This window comes from Bombina bombina, chromosome 4 (assembly GCF_027579735.1).
Source record: "Bombina bombina isolate aBomBom1 chromosome 4, aBomBom1.pri, whole genome shotgun sequence".
NCBI lineage: Eukaryota > Metazoa > Chordata > Amphibia > Anura > Bombinatoridae > Bombina > Bombina bombina.
Window position 1 is genome coordinate 836,116,328 of NC_069502.1, and position 23,155 is coordinate 836,139,482.

Sequence of the window (23,155 nt, forward strand, 5' to 3'; positions counted from 1 at the left end):
GCACAGCCCCGGCAGACTCTCACGTATTACTACTCACCGGCAGGGAGGGAGAGCAGTAAGTAACTGTGTGCACAGCCCCGGCAGACTCTCACGTATTACTACTCACCGGCAGGGAGGGAGAGCAGTAAGTAACTGTGTGCACAGCCCCGGCAGACTCTCACGTATTACTACTCACCGGCAGGGAGGGAGAGCAGTAAGTAACTGTGTGCACAGCCCCGGCAGACTCTCACGTATTACTACTCACCGGCAGGGAGGGAGAGCAGTAAGTAACTGTGTGCACAGCCCCGGCAGACTCTCAAGTATTACTACTCACCGGCAGGGAGGGAGAGCAGTAAGTAACTGTGTGCACAGCCCCGGCAGACTCTCACATATTACTACTCACCGGCAGGGAGGGAGAGCAGTAAGTAACTGTGTGCACAGCCCCGGCAGACTCTCAAGTATTACTACTCACCGGCAGGGAGGGAGAGCAGTAAGTAACTGTGTGCACAGCCCCGGCAGACTCTCACGTATTACTACTCACCGGCAGGGAGGGAGCAATGTATTTCAGTCTGATGACTATTCATGTCATCTGTCTCATCCTCTTCCTTCACATTTAATAGCCCAGTGCCCGGGTTTTCCTCTAGACGCCCTGTAATTACAGCAGGAAGTTACCTGATAGAGCACAGTACAGGGTGTAGCATAAACTTATATAACAGAAGTTTGTACTTTATGATTTTGTTTATTACACAATTAGTGAAAGCCTAATCATTTAGCTATTAGTATCACACACAAATAAATCAGGAGTGTGTTTGTGTCTGGAGCACTATATGGCAGAAGTTTTACAAGAATGTTATCCATTTGCAAGAGCACTAGATGGCAGCACTATTTCCTGCCATATAGTGGTCCAGTCACCTGCCTAGGTATCTCTTCAACAAAGAACTTCATGAGAACAAAACAAATTTGATAAAAGAAATAAAATGGAAACCTTTTTAAAATGGTATTCTCTGAATTAGAAAAGAAACATTTTGGGTTTCGTATCCCTTTATAAGTTAATAAGAACCGGCTATGGGTAAAAAATAAAATAAACCAGTTTGGGGTTCAGCTAAGAGTAAAAAATAAACCAGCATCTTGGATAAGTGTAGTTATTCTGTTTGTAACTCCTTGATCTCACACTCTCTGGTAAATGACCTTACATGAGAGAGTCTATACCAGCGCACTGTGAGGTTTTACATGACTGATATAATAAATTCTACACAAATAAACCTAGCTGTCTGTTTTACTTTTGTATATCTGTACAGATGTGAGAGTTGATAACAATGCATAAGAATTAGTCTAAATTTAGTGCCATTTAAAAAAGGAGGAAAGTCCGGCTCAGAACTACATAAAACTGGCAAATAGGAAGCAGCGCGTTGTGCGCACCAGAAAGATCAGACAGACAAGCAGGATACTAGTGACAGGAAGTACCGGCTAGACACCATCACAATATTAGCAGCACCTCCAGCGCCGCACATACTTCTGCCCCCAGCTACACACTGAAGAGCTGCACCATATTGTATATAATAAGTTTATGTAACCAGCGGTAACAGAATATTAGATGCCTCAGTGCCGCACATACTTCTGCCCCCAGCTACACACTGAAGCGCTGCACCATATTGTATATAATAAGTTTATGTAACCAGCGGTAACAGAATATTAGCTGCCTCAGTGCCGCACATACTTCTGCCCCCAGCTACGCACTGAAGAGCTGCACCATATTGTATATAATAAGTTTATGTAACCAGCGGTAACAGAATATTAGATGCCTCAGTGCTGCACATACTTCTGCCCCCAGCTACGCACTGAAGAGCTGCACCATATTGTATATAATAAGTTTATGTAACCAGCGGTAACAGAATATTAGCTGCCTCAGTGCCGCACATACTTCTGCCGCAGCTACACACTGAAGAGCTGCACCATATTGTATATAATAAGTTTATGTAACCAGCGGTAACAGAATATTAGCCGCCTCAGTGCCGCACATACTTCTGCCCCCAGCTACACACTGAAGAGCTGCACCATATTGTATATAATACGTTTATGTAACCAGCGGTAACAGAATATTAGCTGCCTTAGTGCTGCACATACTTCTGCCCCCAGCTACACACTGAAGAGCTGCACCATATTGTATATAATACGTTTATGTAACCATCGGTAACAGAATATTAGCTGCCTCAGTGCTGCACATACTTCTGCCCCCAGCTACGCACTGAAGAGCTGCACCATATTGTATATAATAAGTTTATGTAACCAGCGGTAACAGAATATTAGCTGCCTTAGTGCTGCACATACTTCTGCCCCCAGCTACACACTGAAGAGCTGCACCATATTGTATATAATACGTTTATGTAACCAGCGGTAACAGAATATTAGCTGCCTTAGTGCTGCACATACTTCTGCCCCCAGCTACACACTGAAGAGCTGCACAATATTGTATATAATACGTTTATGTAACCAGCGGTAACAGAATATTAGCTGCCTCAGTAATGCACATACTTCTGCATCCAGCTACACACTGAAGAGCTGCACCATATTGTATATAATACGTTTATGTAACCAGCGGTAACAGAATATTAGCTGCCTCAGCGACGCACATACTTCTGCCCCCAGCTACACACTGAAGAGCTGCACCATATTGTATATAATAAGTTTATGTAACCAGCGGTAACAGAATATTAGCTGCCTCAGTGCCGCACATACTTCTGCCCCAGCTACACACTGAAGAGCTGCACCATATTGTATATAATACGTTTATGTAACCAGCGGTAACAGAATATTAGATGCCTCAGTAATGCACATACTTCTGCCTCCAGCTACACACTGAAGAGCTGCACCATATTGTATATAATACGTTTATGTAACCAGCGGTAACAGAATATTAGCTGCCTCAGCGACGCACATACTTCTGCTCCCAGCTACACACTGAAGAGCTGCACCATATTGTATATAATAAGTTTATGTAACCAGCGGTAACAGAATATTAGCTGCCTCAGCGACGCACATACTTCTGCCCCCAGCTACGCACTGAAGAGCTGCACCATATTGTATATAATACGTTTATGTAACCAGCGGTAACAGAATATTAGATGCCTCAGTAATGCACATACTTCTGCCTCCAGCTACACACTGAAGAGCTGCACCATATTCTATATAATAAGTTTATGTAAAAAGCGGTAACAGAATATTAGCTGCCTCAGCGCCGCACATACTTCTGCCCCCAGCTACACACTGAAGAGCTGCACCATATTGTATATAATAAGTTTATGTAACCAGCGGTAACAGAATATTAGCTGCCTCAGTGCTGCACATACTTCTGCCCCAGCTACACACTGAAGAGCTGCACCATATTGTATATAATACGTTTATGTAACCAGCGGTAACAGAATATTAGCTGCCTCAGTGCTGCACATACTTCTGCCCCCAGCTACGCACTGAAGAGCTGCACCATATTGTATATAATAAGTTTATGTAACCAGCGGTACCAGAATATTAGCTGCCTCAGTGCCGCACATACTTCTGCCCCCAGCTACACACTGAAGAGCTGCACCATATTGTATATAATAAGTTTATGTAACCAGAGGTAACAGAATATTAGATGCCTCAGTGCTGCACATACTTCTGCTCCCAGCTACGCACTGAAGAGCTGCACCATATTGTATATAATACGTTTATGTAACCAGCGGTAACAGAATATTAGCTGCCTCAGCGCCGCACATACTTCTGCCCCCAGCTACACACTGAAGAGCTGCACCATATTGTATATAATAAGTTTATGTAACCAGCAGTAACAGAATATTAGCTGCCTCAGTGCCGCACATACTTCTGCCTCCAGCTACGCACTGAAGAGCTGCACCATATTGTATTTAATACGTTTATGTAACCAGCAGTAACAGAATATAAGCAGCACCTCCAGCGCCGCACATACTTCTGCCCCCAGCACTGAAGAGCTGTACCATATTGTATATAATAGGTTTATGTAACCAGCGGTAACAGAATATTAGCTGCCTCAGTGCTGCACATACTTCTGCCCCCAGCTACACACTGAAGAGCTGCACTATATTGTATATAATAGGTTTATGTAACAGCGGTAACAGAATATTAGCTGCCTCAGCGCCGCACATACTTCTGCCCCCAGCTACGCACTGAAGAGCTGCACTATATTGTATATCATAAGTTTATGTAACCAGCGGTAACAGAATATAAGCTGCCTCAGTGCCGTAAATACTTCTGCCCCCAGCTACACACTGAAGAGCTGCACCATATTGTATATAATAAGTTTATGTAACCAGCGGTAACAGAATATTAGATGCCTCAGTGCCGCACATACTTCTGCCCCCAGCTACACACTGAAGCGCTGCACCATATTGTATATAATAAGTTTATGTAACCAGCGGTAACAGAATATTAGATGCCTCAGTGCCGCACATACTTCTGCCCCCAGCTACACACTGAAGAGCTGCACCATATTGTATATAATACGTTTATGTAACCAGCGGTAACAGAATATTAGCTGCCTCAGTGCCGCACATACTTCTGCCCCCAGCTACGCACTGAAGAGCTGCACCATATTGTATATAATAAGTTTATGTAACCAGCGGTAACAGAATATTAGCTGCCTTAGTGCTGCACATACTTCTGCCCCCAGCTACACACTGAAGAGCTGCACCATATTGTATATAATACGTTTATGTAACCAGCGGTAATAGAATATTAGATGCCTCAGTAATGCACATACTTCTGCCTCCAGCTACACACTGAAGAGCTGCACCATATTGTATATAATACGTTTATGTAACCAGCTGTAACAGAATATTAGCTGCCTCAGCGACGCACATATTTCTGCCCCCAGCTACACACTGAAGAGCTGCACCATATTGTATATAATAAGTTTATGTAACCAGCGGTAACAGAATATTAGCTGCCTCAGTGCCGCACATACTTCTGCCCCAGCTACACACTGAAGAGCTGCACCATATTGTATATAATACGTTTATGTAACCAGCGGTAACAGAATATTAGATGCCTCAGTAATGCACATACTTCTGCCTCCAGCTACACACTGAAGAGCTGCACCATATTGTATATAATACGTTTATGTAACCAGCGGTAACAGAATATTAGCTGCCTCAGCGACGCACATACTTCTGCTCCCAGCTACACACTGAAGAGCTGCACCATATTGTATATAATAAGTTTATGTAACCAGCGGTAACAGAATATTAGCTGCCTCAGCGACGCACATACTTCTGCCCCCAGCTACGCACTGAAGAGCTGCACCATATTGTATATAATACGTTTATGTAACCAGCGGTAACAGAATATTAGATGCTTCAGTAATGCACATACTTCTGCCTCCAGCTACACACTGAAGAGCTGCACCATATTGTATATAATAAGTTTATGTAAAAAGCGTTAACAGAATATTAGCTGCCTCAGCGCCGCACATACTTCTGCCCCCAGCTACACACTGAAGAGCTGCACCATATTGTATATAATACGTTTATGTAACCAGCGGTAACAGAATATTAGCTGCCTTAGTGCTGCACATACTTCTGCCCCCAGCTACACACTGAAGAGCTGCACCATATTGTATATAATACGTTTATGTAACCAGCGGTAACAGAATATTAGCTGCCTCAGCGCCGCACATACTTCTGCCCCCAGCTACACACTGAAGAGCTGCACCATATTGTATATAATAAGTTTATGTAACCAGCAGTAACAGAATATTAGCTGCCTCAGTGCCGCACATACTTCTGCCTCCAGCTACGCACTGAAGAGCTGCACCATATTGTATTTAATACGTTTATGTAACCAGCGGTAACAGAATATAAGCAGCACCTCCAGCGCCGCACATACTTCTGCCCCCAGCACTGAAGAGCTGTACCATATTGTATATAATAGGTTTATGTAACCAGCGGTAACAGAATATTAGCTGCCTCAGTGCTGCACATACTTCTGCCCCCAGCTACACACTGAAGAGCTGCACTATATTGTATATAATAGGTTTATGTAACCAGCGGTAACAGAATATTAGCTGCCTCAGCGCCGCACATACTTCTGCCCCCAGCTACGCACTGAAGAGCTGCACTATATTGTATATCATAAGTTTATGTAACCAGCGGTAACAGAATATTAGCTGCCTCAGTGCCGTAAATACTTCTGCCCCCAGCTACACACTGAAGAGCTGCACCATATTGTATATAATAAGTTTATGTAACCAGCGGTAACAGAATATTAGATGCCTCAGTGCCGCACATACTTCTGCCCCAGCTACACACTGAAGCGCTGCACCATATTGTATATAATAAGTTTATGTAACCAGCGGTAACAGAATATTAGATGCCTCAGTGCTGCACATACTTCTGCCCCCAGCTACGCACTGAAGAGCTGCACCATATTGTATATAATAAGTTTATGTAACCAGCGGTAACAGAATATTAGCTGCCTCAGTGCCGCACATACTTCTGCCACAGCTACACACTGAAGAGCTGCACCATATTGTATATAATAAGTTTATGTAACCAGCGGTAACAGAATATTAGCTGCCTCAGTGCCGCACATACTTCTGCCCCCAGCTACGCACTGAAGAGCTGCACCATATTGTATATAATAAGTTTATATAACCAGCGGTAACAGAATATTAGCCGCCTCAGTGCCGCACATACTTCTGCCCCCAGCTACACACTGAAGAGCTGCACCATATTGTATATAATACGTTTATGTAACCAGCGGTAACAGAATATTAGCTGCCTTAGTGCCGCACATACTTCTGCCCCCAGCTACACACTGAAGAGCTGCACCATATTGTATATAATACGTTTATGTAACCAGCGGTAACAGAATATTAGCTGCCTCAGTGCTGCACATACTTCTGCCCCCAGCTACGCACTGAAGAGCTGCACCATATTGTATATAATAAGTTTATGTAACCAGCGGTAACAGAATATTAGCTGCCTTAGTGCTGCACATACTTCTGCCCCCAGCTACACACTGAAGAGCTGCACCATATTGTATATAATACGTTTATGTAACCAGCGGTAACAGAATATTAGATGCCTCAGTAATGCACATACTTCTGCCTCCAGCCACACACTGAAGAGCTGCACCATATTGTATATAATACGTTTATGTAACCAGCTGTAACAGAATATTAGCTGCCTCAGCGACGCACATATTTCTGCCCCCAGCTACACACTGAAGAGCTGCACCATATTGTATATAATAAGTTTATGTAACCAGCGGTAACAGAATATTAGCTGCCTCAGTGCCGCACATACTTCTGCCCCAGCTACACACTGAAGAGCTGCACCATATTGTATATAATACGTTTATGTAACCAGCGGTAACAGAATATTAGATGCCTCAGTAATGCACATACTTCTGCCTCCAGCTACACACTGAAGAGCTGCACCATATTGTATATAATATGTTTATGTAACCAGCGGTAACAGAATATTAGCTGCCTCAGCGACGCACATACTTCTGCTCCCAGCTACACACTGAAGAGCTGCACCATATTGTATATAATAAGTTTATGTAACCAGCGGTAACAGAATATTAGCTGCCTCAGCGACGCACATACTTCTGCCCCCAGCTACGCACTGAAGAGCTGCACCATATTGTATATAATACGTTTATGTAACCAGCGGTAACAGAATATTAGATGCCTCAGTAATGCACATACTTCTGCCTCCAGCTACACACTGAAGAGCTGCACCATATTGTATATAATAAGTTTATGTAAAAAGCGGTAACAGAATATTAGCTGCCTCAGCGCCGCACATACTTCTGCCCCCAGCTACACACTGAAGAGCTGCACCATATTGTATATAATACGTTTATGTAACCAGCGGTAACAGAATATTAGATGCCTCAGTAATGCACATACTTCTGCCCCCAGCTACACACTGAAGAGCTGCACCATATTGTATATAATAAGTTTATGTAAAAAGCGGTAACAGAATATTAGCTGCCTCAGCGCCGCACATACTTCTGCCCCCAGCTACACACTGAAGAGCTGCACCATATTGTATATAATACGTTTATGTAACCAGCGGTAACAGAATATTAGCTGCCTCAGCGCCGCACATACTTCTGCCCCAGCTACACACTGAAGAGCTGCACCATATTGTATATAATAAGTTTATGTAACCAGCAGTAACAGAATATTAGCTGCCTCAGTGCCGCACATACTTCTGCCTCCAGCTACGCACTGAAGAGCTGCACCATATTGTATTTAATACGTTTATGTAACCAGCGGTAACAGAATATAAGCAGCACCTCCAGCGCCGCACATACTTCTGCCCCCAGCACTGAAGAGCTGTACCATATTGTATATAATAGGTTTATGTAACCAGCGGTAACAGAATATTAGCTGCCTCAGTGCTGCACATACTTCTGCCCCCAGCTACACACTGAAGAGCTGCACTATATTGTATATAATAGGTTTATGTAACCAACGGTAACAGAATATTAGCTGCCTCAGCGCCGCACATACTTCTGCCCCCAGCTACGCACTGAAGAGCTGCACTATATTGTATATCATAAGTTTATGTAACCAGCGGTAACAGAATATTAGCTGCCTCAGTGCCGTAAATACTTCTGCCCCCAGCTACACACTGAAGAGCTGCACCATATTGTATATAATAAGTTTATGTAACCAGCGGTAACAGAATATTAGATGCGTCAGTGCCGCACATACTTCTGCCCCCAGCTACACACTGAAGCGCTGCACCATATTGTATATAATAAGTTTATGTAACCAGCGGTAACAGAATATTAGATGCCTCAGTGCTGCACATACTTCTGCCCCCAGCTACGCACTGAAGAGCTGCACCATATTGTATATAATAAGTTTATGTAACCAGCGGTAACAGAATATTAGCTGCCTCAGTGCCGCACATACTTCTGCCACAGCTACACACTGAAGAGCTGCACCATATTGTATATAATAAGTTTATGTAACCAGCGGTAACAGAATATTAGCTGCCTCAGTGCCGCACATACTTCTGCCCCCAGCTACGCACTGAAGAGCTGCACCATATTGTATATAATAAGTTTATGTAACCAGCGGTAACAGAATATTAGCCGCCTCAGTGCCGCACATACTTCTGCCCCCAGCTACACACTGAAGAGCTGCACCATATTGCATATAATACGTTTATGTAACCAGCGGTAACAGAATATTAGCTGCCTTAGTGCCGCACATACTTCTGCCCCCAGCTACACACTGAAGAGCTGCACCATATTGTATATAATACGTTTATGTAACCAGCGGTAACAGAATATTAGCTGCCTCAGTGCTGCACATACTTCTGCCCCCAGCTACGCACTGAAGAGCTGCACCATATTGTATATAATAAGTTTATGTAACCAGCGGTAACAGAATATTAGCTGCCTTAGTGCTGCACATACTTCTGCCCCCAGCTACACACTGAAGAGCTGCACCATATTGTATATAATACGTTTATGTAACCAGCGGTAACAGAATATTAGATGCCTCAGTAATGCACATACTTCTGCCTCCAGCTACACACTGAAGAGCTGCACCATATTGTATATAATACGTTTATGTAACCAGCTGTAACAGAATATTAGCTGCCTCAGCGACGCACATATTTCTGCCCCCAGCTACACACTGAAGAGCTGCACCATATTGTATATAATAAGTTTATGTAACCAGCGGTAACAGAATATTAGCTGCCTCAGTGCCGCACATACTTCTGCCCCCAGCTACACACTGAAGCGCTGCACCATATTGTATATAATAAGTTTATGTAACCAGCGCTAACAGAATATTAGATGCCTCAGTGCTGCACATACTTCTGCCCCCAGCTACGCACTGAAGAGTTGCACCATATTGTATATAATAAGTTTATGTAACCAGCGGTAACAGAATATTAGCTGCCTCAGTGCCGCACATACTTCTGCCACAGCTACACACTGAAGAGCTGCACCATATTGTATATAATAAGTTTATGTAACCAGCGGTAACAGAATATTAGCTGCCTCAGTGCCGCACATACTTCTGCCCCCAGCTATGCACTGAAGAGCTGCACCATATTGTATATAATAAGTTTATGTAACCAGCGGTAACAGAATATTAGCCGCCTCAGTGCCGCACATACTTCTGCCCCCAGCTACACACTGAAGAGCTGCACCATATTGTATATAATACGTTTATGTAACCAGCGGTAACAGAATATTAGCTGCCTTAGTGCCGCACATACTTCTGCCCCCAGCTACACACTGAAGAGCTGCACCATATTGTATATAATACGTTTATGTAACCAGCGGTAACAGAATATTAGCTGCCTCAGTGCTGCACATACTTCTGCCCCCAGCTACGCACTGAAGAGCTGAACCATATTGTATATAATAAGTTTATGTAACCAGCGGTAACAGAATATTAGCTGCCTTAGTGCTGCACATACTTCTGCCCCCAGCTACACACTGAAGAGCTGCACCATATTGTATATAATACGTTTATGTAACCAGCGGTAACAGAATATTAGATGCCTCAGTAATGCACATACTTCTGCCTCCAGCTACACACTGAAGAGCTGCACCATATTGTATATAATACGTTTATGAAACCAGCTGTAACAGAATATTAGCTGCCTCAGCGACGCACATATTTCTGCCCCCAGCTACACACTGAAGAGCTGCACCATATTGTATATAATAAGTTTATGTAACCAGCGGTAACAGAATATTAGCTGCCTCAGTGCCGCACATACTTCTGCCCCAGCTACACACTGAAGAGCTGCACCATATTGTATATAATACGTTTATGTAACCAGCGGTAACAGAATATTAGATGCCTCAGTAATGCACATACTTCTGCCTCCAGCTACACACTGAAGAGCTGCACCATATTGTATATAATACGTTTATGTAACCAGCGGTAACAGAATATTAGCTGCCTCAGTGCCGTAAATACTTCTGCCCCCAGCTACACACTGAAGAGCTGCACCATATTGTATATAATAAGTTTATGTAACCAGCGGTAACAGAATATTAGATGACTCAGTGCCGCACATACATCTGCCCCAGCTACACACTGAAGCGCTGCACCATATTGTATATAATAAGTTTATGTAACCAGCGGTAACAGAATATTAGATGCCTCAGTGCTGCACATACTTCTGCCCCCAGCTACGCACTGAAGAGCTGCACCATATTGTATATAATAAGTTTATGTAACCAGCGGTAACAGAATATTAGCTGCCTCAGTGCCGCACATACTTCTGCCCCCAGCTACGCACTGAAGAGCTGCACCATATTGTATATAATAAGTTTATGTAACCAGCGGTAACAGAATATTAGCCGCCTCAGTGCCGCACATACTTCTGCCCCCAGCTACACACTGAAGAGCTGCACCATATTGTATATAATACGTTTATGTAACCAGCGGTAACAGAATATTAGCTGCCTTAGTGCCGCACATACTTCTGCCCCCAGCTACACACTGAAGAGCTGCACCATATTGTATATAATACGTTTATGTAACCAGCGGTAACAGAATATTAGCTGCCTCAGTGCTGCACATACTTCTGCCCCCAGCTACGCACTGAAGAGCTGCACCATATTGTATATAATAAGTTTATGTAACCAGCGGTAACAGAATATTAGCTGCCTTAGTGCTGCACATACTTCTGCCCCCAGCTACACACTGAAGAGCTGCACCATATTGTATATAATAAGTTTATGTAACCAGCGGTAACAGAATATTAGATGCCTCAGTAATGCACATACTTCTGCCTCCAGCTACACACTGAAGAGCTGCACCATATTGTATATAATACGTTTATGTAACCAGCTGTAACAGAATATTAGCTGCCTCAGCGACGCACATATTTCTGCCCCCAGCTACACACTGAAGAGCTGCACCATATTGTATATAATAAGTTTATGTAACCAGCGGTAACAGAATATTAGCTGCCTCAGTGCCGCACATACTTCTGCCCCAGCTACACACTGAAGAGCTGCACCATATTGTATATAATACGTTTATGTAACCAGCGGTAACAGAATATTAGATGCCTCAGTAATGCACATACTTCTGCCTCCAGCTACACACTGAAGAGCTGCACCATATTGTATATAATACGTTTATGTAACCAGCTGTAACAGAATATTAGCTGCCTCAGCGACGCACATATTTCTGCCCCCAGCTACACACTGAAGAGCTGCACCATATTGTATATAATAAGTTTATGTAACCAGCGGTAACAGAATATTAGATGCCTCAGTGCCGCACATACTTCTGCCCCCAGCTACACACTGAAGCGCTGCACCATATTGTATATAATAAGTTTATGTAACCAGCGCTAACAGAATATTAGATGCCTCAGTGCTGCACATACTTCTGCCCCCAGCTACGCACTGAAGAGCTGCACCATATTGTATATAATAAGTTTATGTAACCAGCGGTAACAGAATATTAGCTGCCTCAGTGCCGCACATACTTCTGCCACAGCTACACACTGAAGAGCTGCACCATATTGTATATAATAAGTTTATGTAACCAGCGGTAACAGAATATTAGCTGCCTCAGTGCCGCACATACTTCTGCCCCCAGCTACGCACTGAAGAGCTGCACCATATTGTATATAATAAGTTTATGTAACCAGCGGTAACAGAATATTAGCCGCCTCAGTGCCGCACATACTTCTGCCCCCAGCTACACACTGAAGAGCTGCACCATATTGTATATAATACGTTTATGTAACCAGCGGTAACAGAATATTAGCTGCCTTAGTGCCGCACATACTTCTGCCCCCAGCTACACACTGAAGAGCTGCACCATATTGTATATAATACGTTTATGTAACCAGCGGTAACAGAATATTAGCTGCCTCAGTGCTGCACATACTTCTGCCCCCAGCTACGCACTGAAGAGCTGAACCATATTGTATATAATAAGTTTATGTAACCAGCGGTAACAGAATATTAGCTGCCTTAGTGCTGCACATACTTCTGCCCCCAGCTACACACTGAAGAGCTGCACCATATTGTATATAATACGTTTATGTAACCAGCGGTAACAGAATATTAGATGCCTCAGTAATGCACATACTTCTGCCTCCAGCTACACACTGAAGAGCTGCACCATATTGTATATAATACGTTTATGTAACCAGCTGTAACAGAATATTAGCTGCCTCAGCGACGCACATATTTCTGCCCCCAGCTACACACTGAAGAGCTGCACCATATTGTATATAATAAGTTTATGTAACCAGCGGTAACAGAATATTAGCTGCCTCAGTGCCGCACATACTTCTGCCCCAGCTACACACTGAAGAGCTGCACCATATTGTATATAATACGTTTATGTAACCAGCGGTAACAGAATATTAGATGCCTCAGTAATGCACATACTTCTGCCTCCAGCTACACACTGAAGAGCTGCACCATATTGTATATAATACGTTTATGTAACCAGCGGTAACAGAATATTAGCTGCCTCAGTGCCGTAAATACTTCTGCCCCCAGCTACACACTGAAGAGCTGCACCATATTGTATATAATAAGTTTATGTAACCAGCGGTAACAGAATATTAGATGACTCAGTGCCGCACATACATCTGCCCCAGCTACACACTGAAGCGCTGCACCATATTGTATATAATAAGTTTATGTAACCAGCGGTAACAGAATATTAGATGCCTCAGTGCTGCACATACTTCTGCCCCCAGCTACGCACTGAAGAGCTGCACCATATTGTATATAATAAGTTTATGTAACCAGCGGTAACAGAAAATTAGCTGCCTCAGTGCCGCACATACTTCTGCCACAGCTACGCACTGAAGAGCTGCACCATATTGTATATAATAAGTTTATGTAACCAGCGGTAACAGAATATTAGCTGCCTCAGTGCCGCACATACTTCTGCCCCCAGCTACGCACTGAAGAGCTGCACCATATTGTATATAATAAGTTTATGTAACCAGCGGTAACAGAATATTAGCCGCCTCAGTGCCGCACATACTTCTGCCCCCAGCTACACACTGAAGAGCTGCACCATATTGTATATAATACGTTTATGTAACCAGCGGTAACAGAATATTAGCTGCCTTAGTGCCGCACATACTTCTGCCCCCAGCTACACACTGAAGAGCTGCACCATATTGTATATAATACGTTTATGTAACCAGCGGTAACAGAATATTAGCTGCCTCAGTGCTGCACATACTTCTGCCCCCAGCTACGCACTGAAGAGCTGCACCATATTGTATATAATAAGTTTATGTAACCAGCGGTAACAGAATATTAGCTGCCTTAGTGCTGCACATACTTCTGCCCCCAGCTACACACTGAAGAGCTGCACCATATTGTATATAATACGTTTATGTAACCAGCGGTAACAGAATATTAGATGCCTCAGTAATGCACATACTTCTGCCTCCAGCTACACACTGAAGAGCTGCACCATATTGTATATAATACGTTTATGTAACCAGCTGTAACAGAATATTAGCTGCCTCAGCGACGCACATATTTCTGCCCCCAGCTACACACTGAAGAGCTGCACCATATTGTATATAATAAGTTTATGTAACCAGCGGTAACAGAATATTAGCTGCCTCAGTGCCGCACATACTTCTGCCACAGCTACACACTGAAGAGCTGCACCATATTGTATATAATACGTTTATGTAACCAGCGGTAACAGAATATTAGATGCCTCAGTAATGCACATACTTCTGCCTCCAGCTACACACTGAAGAGCTGCACCATATTGTATATAATACGTTTATGTAACCAGCGGTAACAGAATATTAGCTGCCTCAGCGACGCACATACTTCTGCTCCCAGCTACACACTGAAGAGCTGCACCATATTGTATATAATAAGTTTATGTAACCAGCGGTAACAGAATATTAGCTGCCTCAGCGACGCACATACTTCTGCCCCCAGCTACGCACTGAAGAGCTGCACCATATTGTATATAATACGTTTATGTAACCAGCGGTAACAGAATATTAGATGCCTCAGTAATGCACATACTTCTGCCTCCAGCTACACACTGAAGAGCTGCACCATATTGTATATAATAAGTTTATGTAAAAAGCGGTAACAGAATATTAGCTGCCTCAGCGCCGCACATACTTCTGCCCCCAGCTACACACTGAAGAGCTGCACCATATTGTATATAATACGTTTATGTAACCAGCGGTAACAGAATATTAGATGCCTCAGTAATGCACATACTTCTGCCCCCAGCTACACACTGAAGAGCTGCACCATATTGTATATAATAAGTTTATGTAAAAAGCGGTAACAGAATATTAGCTGCCTCAGCGCCGCACATACTTCTGCCCCCAGCTACACACTGAAGAGCTGCACCATATTGTATATAATACGTTTATGTAACCAGCGGTAACAGAATATTAGCTGCCTCAGCGCCGCACATACTTCTGCCCCAGCTACACACTGAAGAGCTGCACCATATTGTATATAATAAGTTTATGTAACCAGCAGTAACAGAATATTAGCTGCCTCAGTGCCGCACATACTTCTGCCTCCAGCTACGCACTGAAGAGCTGCACCATATTGTATTTAATACGTTTATGTAACCAGCGGTAACAGAATATAAGCAGCACCTCCAGCGCCGCACATACTTCTGCCCCCAGCACTGAAGAGCTGTACCATATTGTATATAATAGGTTTATGTAACCAGCGGTAACAGAATATTAGCTGCCTCAGTGCTGCACATACTTCTGCCCCCAGCTACACACTGAAGAGCTGCACTATATTGTATATAATAGGTTTATGTAACCAGCGGTAACAGAATATTAGCTGCCTCAGCGCCGCACATATTTCTGCCCCCAGCTACGCACTGAAGAGCTGCACTATATTGTATATCATAAGTTTATGTAACCAGCGGTAACAGAATATTAGCTGCCTCAGTGCCGTAAATACTTCTGCCCCCAGCTACACACTGAAGAGCTGCACCATATTGTATATAATAAGTTTATGTAACCAGCGGTAACAGAATATTAGATGCGTCAGTGCCGCACATACTTCTGCCCCCAGCTACACACTGAAGCGCTGCACCATATTGTATATAATAAGTTTATGTAACCAGCGGTAACAGAATATTAGATGCCTCAGTGCTGCACATACTTCTGCCCCCAGCTACGCACTGAAGATCTGCACCATATTGTATATAATAAGTTTATGTAACCAGCGGTAACAGAATATTAGCTGCCTCAGTGCCGCACATACTTCTGCCACAGCTACACACTGAAGAGCTGCACCATATTGTATATAATAAGTTTATGTAACCAGCGGTAACAGAATATTAGCTGCCTCAGTGCCGCACATACTTCTGCCCCCAGCTACGCACTGAAGAGCTGCACCATATTGTATATAATAAGTTTATGTAACCAGCGGTAACAGAATATTAGCTGCCTCAGTGCCGCACATACTTCTGCCACAGCTACACACTGAAGAGCTGCACCATATTGTATATAATAAGTTTATGTAACCAGCGGTAACAGAATATTAGCTGCCTCAGTGCCGCACATACTTCTGCCCCCAGCTACGCACTGAAGAGCTGCACCATATTGTATATAATAAGTTTATGTAACCAGCGGTAACAGAATATTAGCCGCCTCAGTGCCGCACATACTTCTGCCCCCAGCTACACACTGAAGAGCTGCACCATATTGTATATAATACGTTTATGTAACCAGCGGTAACAGAATATTAGCTGCCTTAGTGCCGCACATACTTCTGCCCCCAGCTACACACTGAAGAGCTGCACCATATTGTATATAATACGTTTATGTAACCAGCGGTAACAGAATATTAGCTGCCTCAGTGCTGCACATACTTCTGCCCCCAGCTACGCACTGAAGAGCTGCACCATATTGTATATAATAAGTTTATGTAACCAGCGGTAACAGAATATTAGCTGCCTTAGTGCTGCACATACTTCTGCCCCCAGCTACACACTGAAGAGCTGCACCATATTGTATATAATACGTTTATGTAACCAGCGGTAACAGAATATTAGATGCCTCAGTAATGCACATACTTCTGCCTCCAGCTACACACTGAAGAGCTGCACCATATTGTATAAAATACGTTTATGTAACCAGCTGTAACAGAATATTAGCTGCCTCAGCGACGCACATATTTCTGCCCCCAGCTACACACTGAAGAGCTGCACCATATTGTATATAATAAGTTTATGTAACCAGCGGTAACAGAATATTAGCTGCCTCAGTGCCGCACATACTTCTGCCCCAGCTACACACTGAAGAGCTGCACCATATTGTATATAATACGTTTATGTAACCAGCGGTAACAGAATATTAGATGCCTCAGTAATGCACATACTTCTGCCTCCAGCTACACACTGAAGAGCTGCACCATATTGTATATAATACGTTTATGTAACCAGCGGTAACAGAATATTAGCTGCCTCAGCGACGCACATACTTCTGCTCCCAGCTACACACTGAAGAGCTGCACCATATTGTATATAATAAGTTTATGTAACCAGCGGTAACAGAATATTAGCTGCCTCAGCGACGCACATACTTCTGCCCCCAGCTACGCACTGAAGAGCTGCACCATATTGTATATAATACGTTTATGTAACCAGCGGTAACAGAATATTAGATGCCTCAGTAATGCACATACTTCTGCCTCCAGCTACACACTGAAGAGCTGCACCATATTGTATATAATAAGTTTATGTAAAAAGCGGTAACAGAATATTAGCTGCCTCAGCGCCGCACATACTTCTGCCCCCAGCTACACACTGAAGAGCTGCACCATATTGTATATAATACGTTTATGTAACCAACGGTAACAGAATATTAGATGCCTCAGTAATGCACATACTTCTGCCCCCAGCTACACACTGAAGAGCTGCACCATATTGTATATAATAAGTTTATGTAAAAAGCAGTAACAGAATATTAGCTGCCTCAGCGCCGCACATACTTCTGCCCCCAGCTACACACTGAAGAGCTGCACCATATTGTATATAATACGTTTATGTAACCAGCGGTAACAGAATATTAGCTGCCTCAGTGCTGCACATACTTCTGCCCCAGCAACACACTGAAGAGCTGCACCATATTGTATATAATACGTTTATGTAACCAGCGGTAACAGAATATTAGCTGCCTCAGTGCTGCACATACTTCTGCCCCCAGCTACGCACTGAAGAGCTGCACCATATTGTATATAATAAGTTTATGTAACCAGCGGTACCAGAATATTAGCTGCCTCAGTGCCGCACATACTTCTGCCCCCAGCTACGCACTGAAGAGCTGCACCATATTGTATATAATAAGTTTATGTAACCAGCAGTAACAGAATATTAGCTGCCTCAGTGCCGCACATACTTCTGCCTCCAGCTACGCACTGAAGAGCTGCACCATATTGTATTTAATACGTTTATGTAACCAGCGGTAACAGAATATAAGCAGCACCTCCAGCGCCACACATACTTCTGCCCCCAGCACTGAAGAGCTGTACCATATTGTATATAATAGGTTTATGTAACCAGCGGTAACAGAATATTAGCTGCCTCAGTGCTGCACATACTTCTGCCCCCAGCTACGCACTGAAGAGCTGCACTATATTGTATATAATAGGTTTATGTAACCAGCGGTAACAGAATATTAGCTGCCTCAGCGCCGCACATACTTCTGCCCCCAGCTACGCACTGAAGAGCTGCACTATATTGTATATAATACGTTTATGTAACCAGCGGTAACAGAATATTAGCTGCCTCAGCGCCGCACATACTTCTGCCCCCAGCTACACACTGAAGAGTTGCACCATATTGTATATAATACGTTTATGTAACCAGCGGTAACAGAATATTAGCTGCCTCAGTGCCGCACACAGTGACGTTGTCTGTAGGCGCACACAGCCAGGGTAAAAACAAACAATGCTTTTTCTGTTATTACATTTACTTTTTTCTCTTAGTATCCTTTGTTCAAATTTAGCTCCTTCCCATAACAAAATACCCAAGTATGCTCAGAAGCGTGCACGTGTCTGGAGCACTGTATTTACTGCACACTGCTCAGCCTCCTTCAGTATAAAGTATGTTCCTGTGCTTATCACAGTATGCTCTCATGACATGCACTGCTGTCATATACAAAGCTTGCTCCTCAACCTACCTCAGTATGCTCTTGTGACGAGCACTTCTGCCATATATACAGCACGCTCCTGTGCCCACCTCAGTATGCTCTCATGACAAGCACTGCTGCCATATACAAAGCTTGCTCCTCAACCTACCTCAGAATGCTCTTGTGACGAGCACTTCTGCCATATATACAGCACACTCCTGTGCCTACCTCAGTATGCTCTCATGACAAGCACTGCTGAGATATATACAGCACACTCCTGTGCCTACCTCAGTATGCTCTCATGACAAGCACTGCTGCCATATATACAGCACGCTCCTGTGCCTACCTCAGTATGCTCTTGTGACAAGCACTGCTGCCATATATTCAGCACGCTCCTGTGCCTACCTCAGTATGCTCTCATGACAAGCACTGCTACCATATATACAGCACGCTCCTGTGCCTACCTCAGTATGCTCTCATGACAAACACTGCTGCCATATATATAGAAAAACCAGGTGCCATGCACGTGACGTCCTGCTTACCTCCATGTGCATCAGGAAGGTCTGAGGTTTGGGTCTCGGTCTTGTCAGACATTGTCTTGTTCAGCAGAACTGAATTTGTCAGATATTCTTATAATGTTTCTCCTTTACTAGCAAACGTAGTGACGTGTATTGTACCTGATCTTCACAGTAACAGGAGCCTAAACACAGAGAGATAGAGACAAAGAGAGGATCTCATGTAGAGTTCATTGTCATAGGGGGAGATGCTGTGCATTATGGGTAGGGTGACCATATCGCCGCTTTAAAAAGGGACACATATGAAAAATACATATGTCAGGGTTCTTATTCAAACCATTTATTTAAACAGCCCTGAAAACAACCCTGAGATATGTATTTTTCATATGTGTCCCTTTTTTAAAGCGGCAATATGGTCACCCTAATTATGGGTGACAAATACCTGTATCTGAGCATCATACGCAAACCAAGATACAACAATCACTCAACTTAGTCATAAAGAGATTAAATTGAATACAACTGATTAATGCAACAGGGGACAGTGATTGTCCAAAGAAAAAAAAAGAAAAAGAGTAAATAATGTTATATATATACAAAGTGTTCTAACAATTAAATAGTTTTTTATTTATGTCACTAAATGCAGCTCTTTATTCCTTTCTTTTCTGAGCCATTTGACACCCCTGAGTTGAAGCTTTTTCTAACCAGTTGCACATTTTTATGTTTAAATATTAATTCCAGTGCTTTTTTTTTTACACAAATTATAAGCAGTTTTTTTCAGACCGAGCATTTATAGAAAAAAAGTTTGCATTAATAACCAAATACAGTCAAATAAAACAACATATAAAATGCAAAAAAGTTAATTTTTATTAGTCATTTTTCACTAACGTACATAATATGCAATAGCACAGGAGTTATTTCCTCAAAGGCATTGAATCTTTTTTGAAAGCACTTTTCCAAATTGGTGATAATCCTCTTTAAAAAAAAGTATATTTTGTGCTCATAGAGCTGTACACTATACTGCATGCATAAAATAACTAAATCTTTATTATTTCCCATAATCCTCTGCAGCACATCAGGCTTTATGGTTAGTTCTGCAGCACATTGTTTCTAATTATTAATCCCTACACTGTAGAACTAAACTAAAGGCTGATGAACTGCAGGGGGTGTAGAAGACATTGGTGTTGTTTGTATAAAACATTTTTATTTATCCACAACTTCTATCACTAATATCCTCTACATCCCCTTTATTTGTCTCTCCCACACGCCTCCTCCCCAGCACCTTATATGCAGACACTTTTATAGAGAGATTCTCTCTGCCTCACATACACCACCTTTCCTATAGCACATTATGTAGAGATATTCAGTACTATGAAGAGGTGCCATATGTCTCCAGCACTTTATATGAACACATTTAAAGGGACACTAAACCCAAAAAAATGTCTTTCGTGATTCAGAAAGAGCATGCGATTTTAAGCAACTTTCTAATTTACTCCTATTAACAATTTTTCTTCAGTCTCTTGCTATCTTTATTTGAAAAAGAAGGCATCTAAGCTAATGAGCCAGCCAATTTTTGGTTCATTACCCTGGACAGCACTTGTTTATTGGTGGGTGAATTTATCCACCAATCAGCAGGAACAACCCAGGTTATTCACCAAAAATGGGCTGGCATCTAATCTTTCATTCTTGCTTTTGAAATAAAGATACCAAGAGAATGAAGACAATTTGATAATAGGAGTAAATTAGAAAGTTGCTTAAAATTGCATGCTCTATCTGAATCACAAAATAAAAAAAATTGGGGTTCAGTGTCCCTTTAAAGCTTTACAGTGGTTTCCTCTGTCTCACACACACAGCACCCTACCCAGCACCTTATATACAGGAATATAATATTATAAAGTAGTTCCCTCTGACTCAAACATAAAGCTCCCTCCCCAGTAGCTTATATAAAGATATATAATATTAAAGAGATGTTTCTCCTGCTTCACACATATACCCACTCCCCAGTACCTTCTACATGAGCATATTAAAGAGGTTCCCTCTGCCTCACATACACGCAGCTCACAAACACAACCCCTCTCCCGTACTGTATATAAATAGATATAATATTAGAGAGGTTCCCTCTACCTCACACACACAGTCCAATCCCGAATTCCTTATATATAGATATTTAATATAAAGAGGGTCCCTCAGACTCACACACACAGCTACCTCCCCATTGCCTTATATACACACATATACACCCTCCCCAGGACCTCTGCCTCACATACACGCAGCTCACAAACACAACCCCTCCCCCGTACTGTATATAAATATATATAATATTAGAGAGGTTCCCTCTGCCTCACATACATGCAGCTCACAAAACTCACAAACACAACCCCTCCCCCGTACTGTATATAAATAAATATAATATTAGAGAGGTTCCCTCTACCTCACACACACAGTCCCATCCCAAATACCTTATATATAGATATTTAATATAAAGAGGGTCCCTCAGACTCACACACACAGCTACCTCCCCAGTGCCTTATATACACACATGTAATATATGATAATATGGAGGTTCCATTTAATTACTCAGTAACACAACCCCCTGCCCATTGTTATATACAGATACATATTATAGAGAGGTTACCTCTGCCTTATACACTCAGCTCCTCCCAATACCTTATATACAGATATATAATATTATAGTTAGGTTCCCTCTGCCTCACACATAGCCCCCTCCATAGTACCTTGAGAAATATTATAGAGAGTTTCCCTCTAATTTACTCATACCCAGCTCCATCCCTCTGTCTCACTCATACACAGCTCTACCTCCTATGTGAGATGTTCTCAAATGAATGACAAGGGTAAATGACAAAATGGAATGCCCATAGACTTCAATGGGATGTAAAGTTAAAAGTGATATAGCAACAAAGCCATACAATATAGCAAATCGATACTTACTGTGACAGACCCTGTGGTCAGAACTAAAAGAATTGACCTTGTGTAGCTTTGAGAAGCTGTTTTCTAAAAGACAGGTTTGCTGGCCTCAGCTATTGTGTATTGTCATTAAAGTTAGTGATACACATTCCATTGTTCAATCACATCTAGAGAGCAGACGCCTCAGTGATAAGAAAATCCAAGTGTGTGTCTTGTGTTTAAGTTGTTATCAGCTTGAGCAAGGTATTCTATTGTATCATGTCAAAGGGCGTGTTCCCTCCATCTAATGTACAACATTCTTTTCAACCCCCCATCTGGGGGGTCAGACCTGCATAAATACTAGGCATAGCCTTTTAATAAATGTCATTCTATTTTAAACCTGAAAACTGGCTGGGTTGTGAATTGCTGATTCCCTATGCAGGACATTGTTCATCTGGTATTAACCCTTGGTATCCTGTTGGTACCGTAACAATTGGTGGCAAGCGACAGAATGAACCTTATCACCCAGAAGAGCAACTACACAAGCCAGTAACCTCAGGAAGAGGGGGATTATTACAATACTGACTAAGATGGAAAGAGTACCAGGGTCAGAAG

At 42.6% G+C, this 23,155-nt stretch overlaps 1 protein-coding gene across 1 annotated transcript in view; it reads right to left on the minus strand.

Moving 5' to 3' along the window:
• LOC128657194 (gastrula zinc finger protein XlCGF26.1-like) overlaps positions 1 to 19,806 on the minus strand; it is a 94,914-nt gene extending 75,108 nt beyond the window's left edge. The window contains exons 1-2 of the mRNA XM_053711446.1: positions 19,667 to 19,806; positions 521 to 628 (exon numbers count right to left, since the gene is read on the minus strand). Of these exons, the coding sequence (XP_053567421.1) occupies positions 521 to 628; positions 19,667 to 19,718 (160 nt within the window). The 5' untranslated portion in view covers positions 19,719 to 19,806. The remainder of the gene's footprint in view (positions 1 to 520; positions 629 to 19,666) is intronic.
• Between the last annotated feature and the right edge of the window lie 3,349 nt (positions 19,807 to 23,155).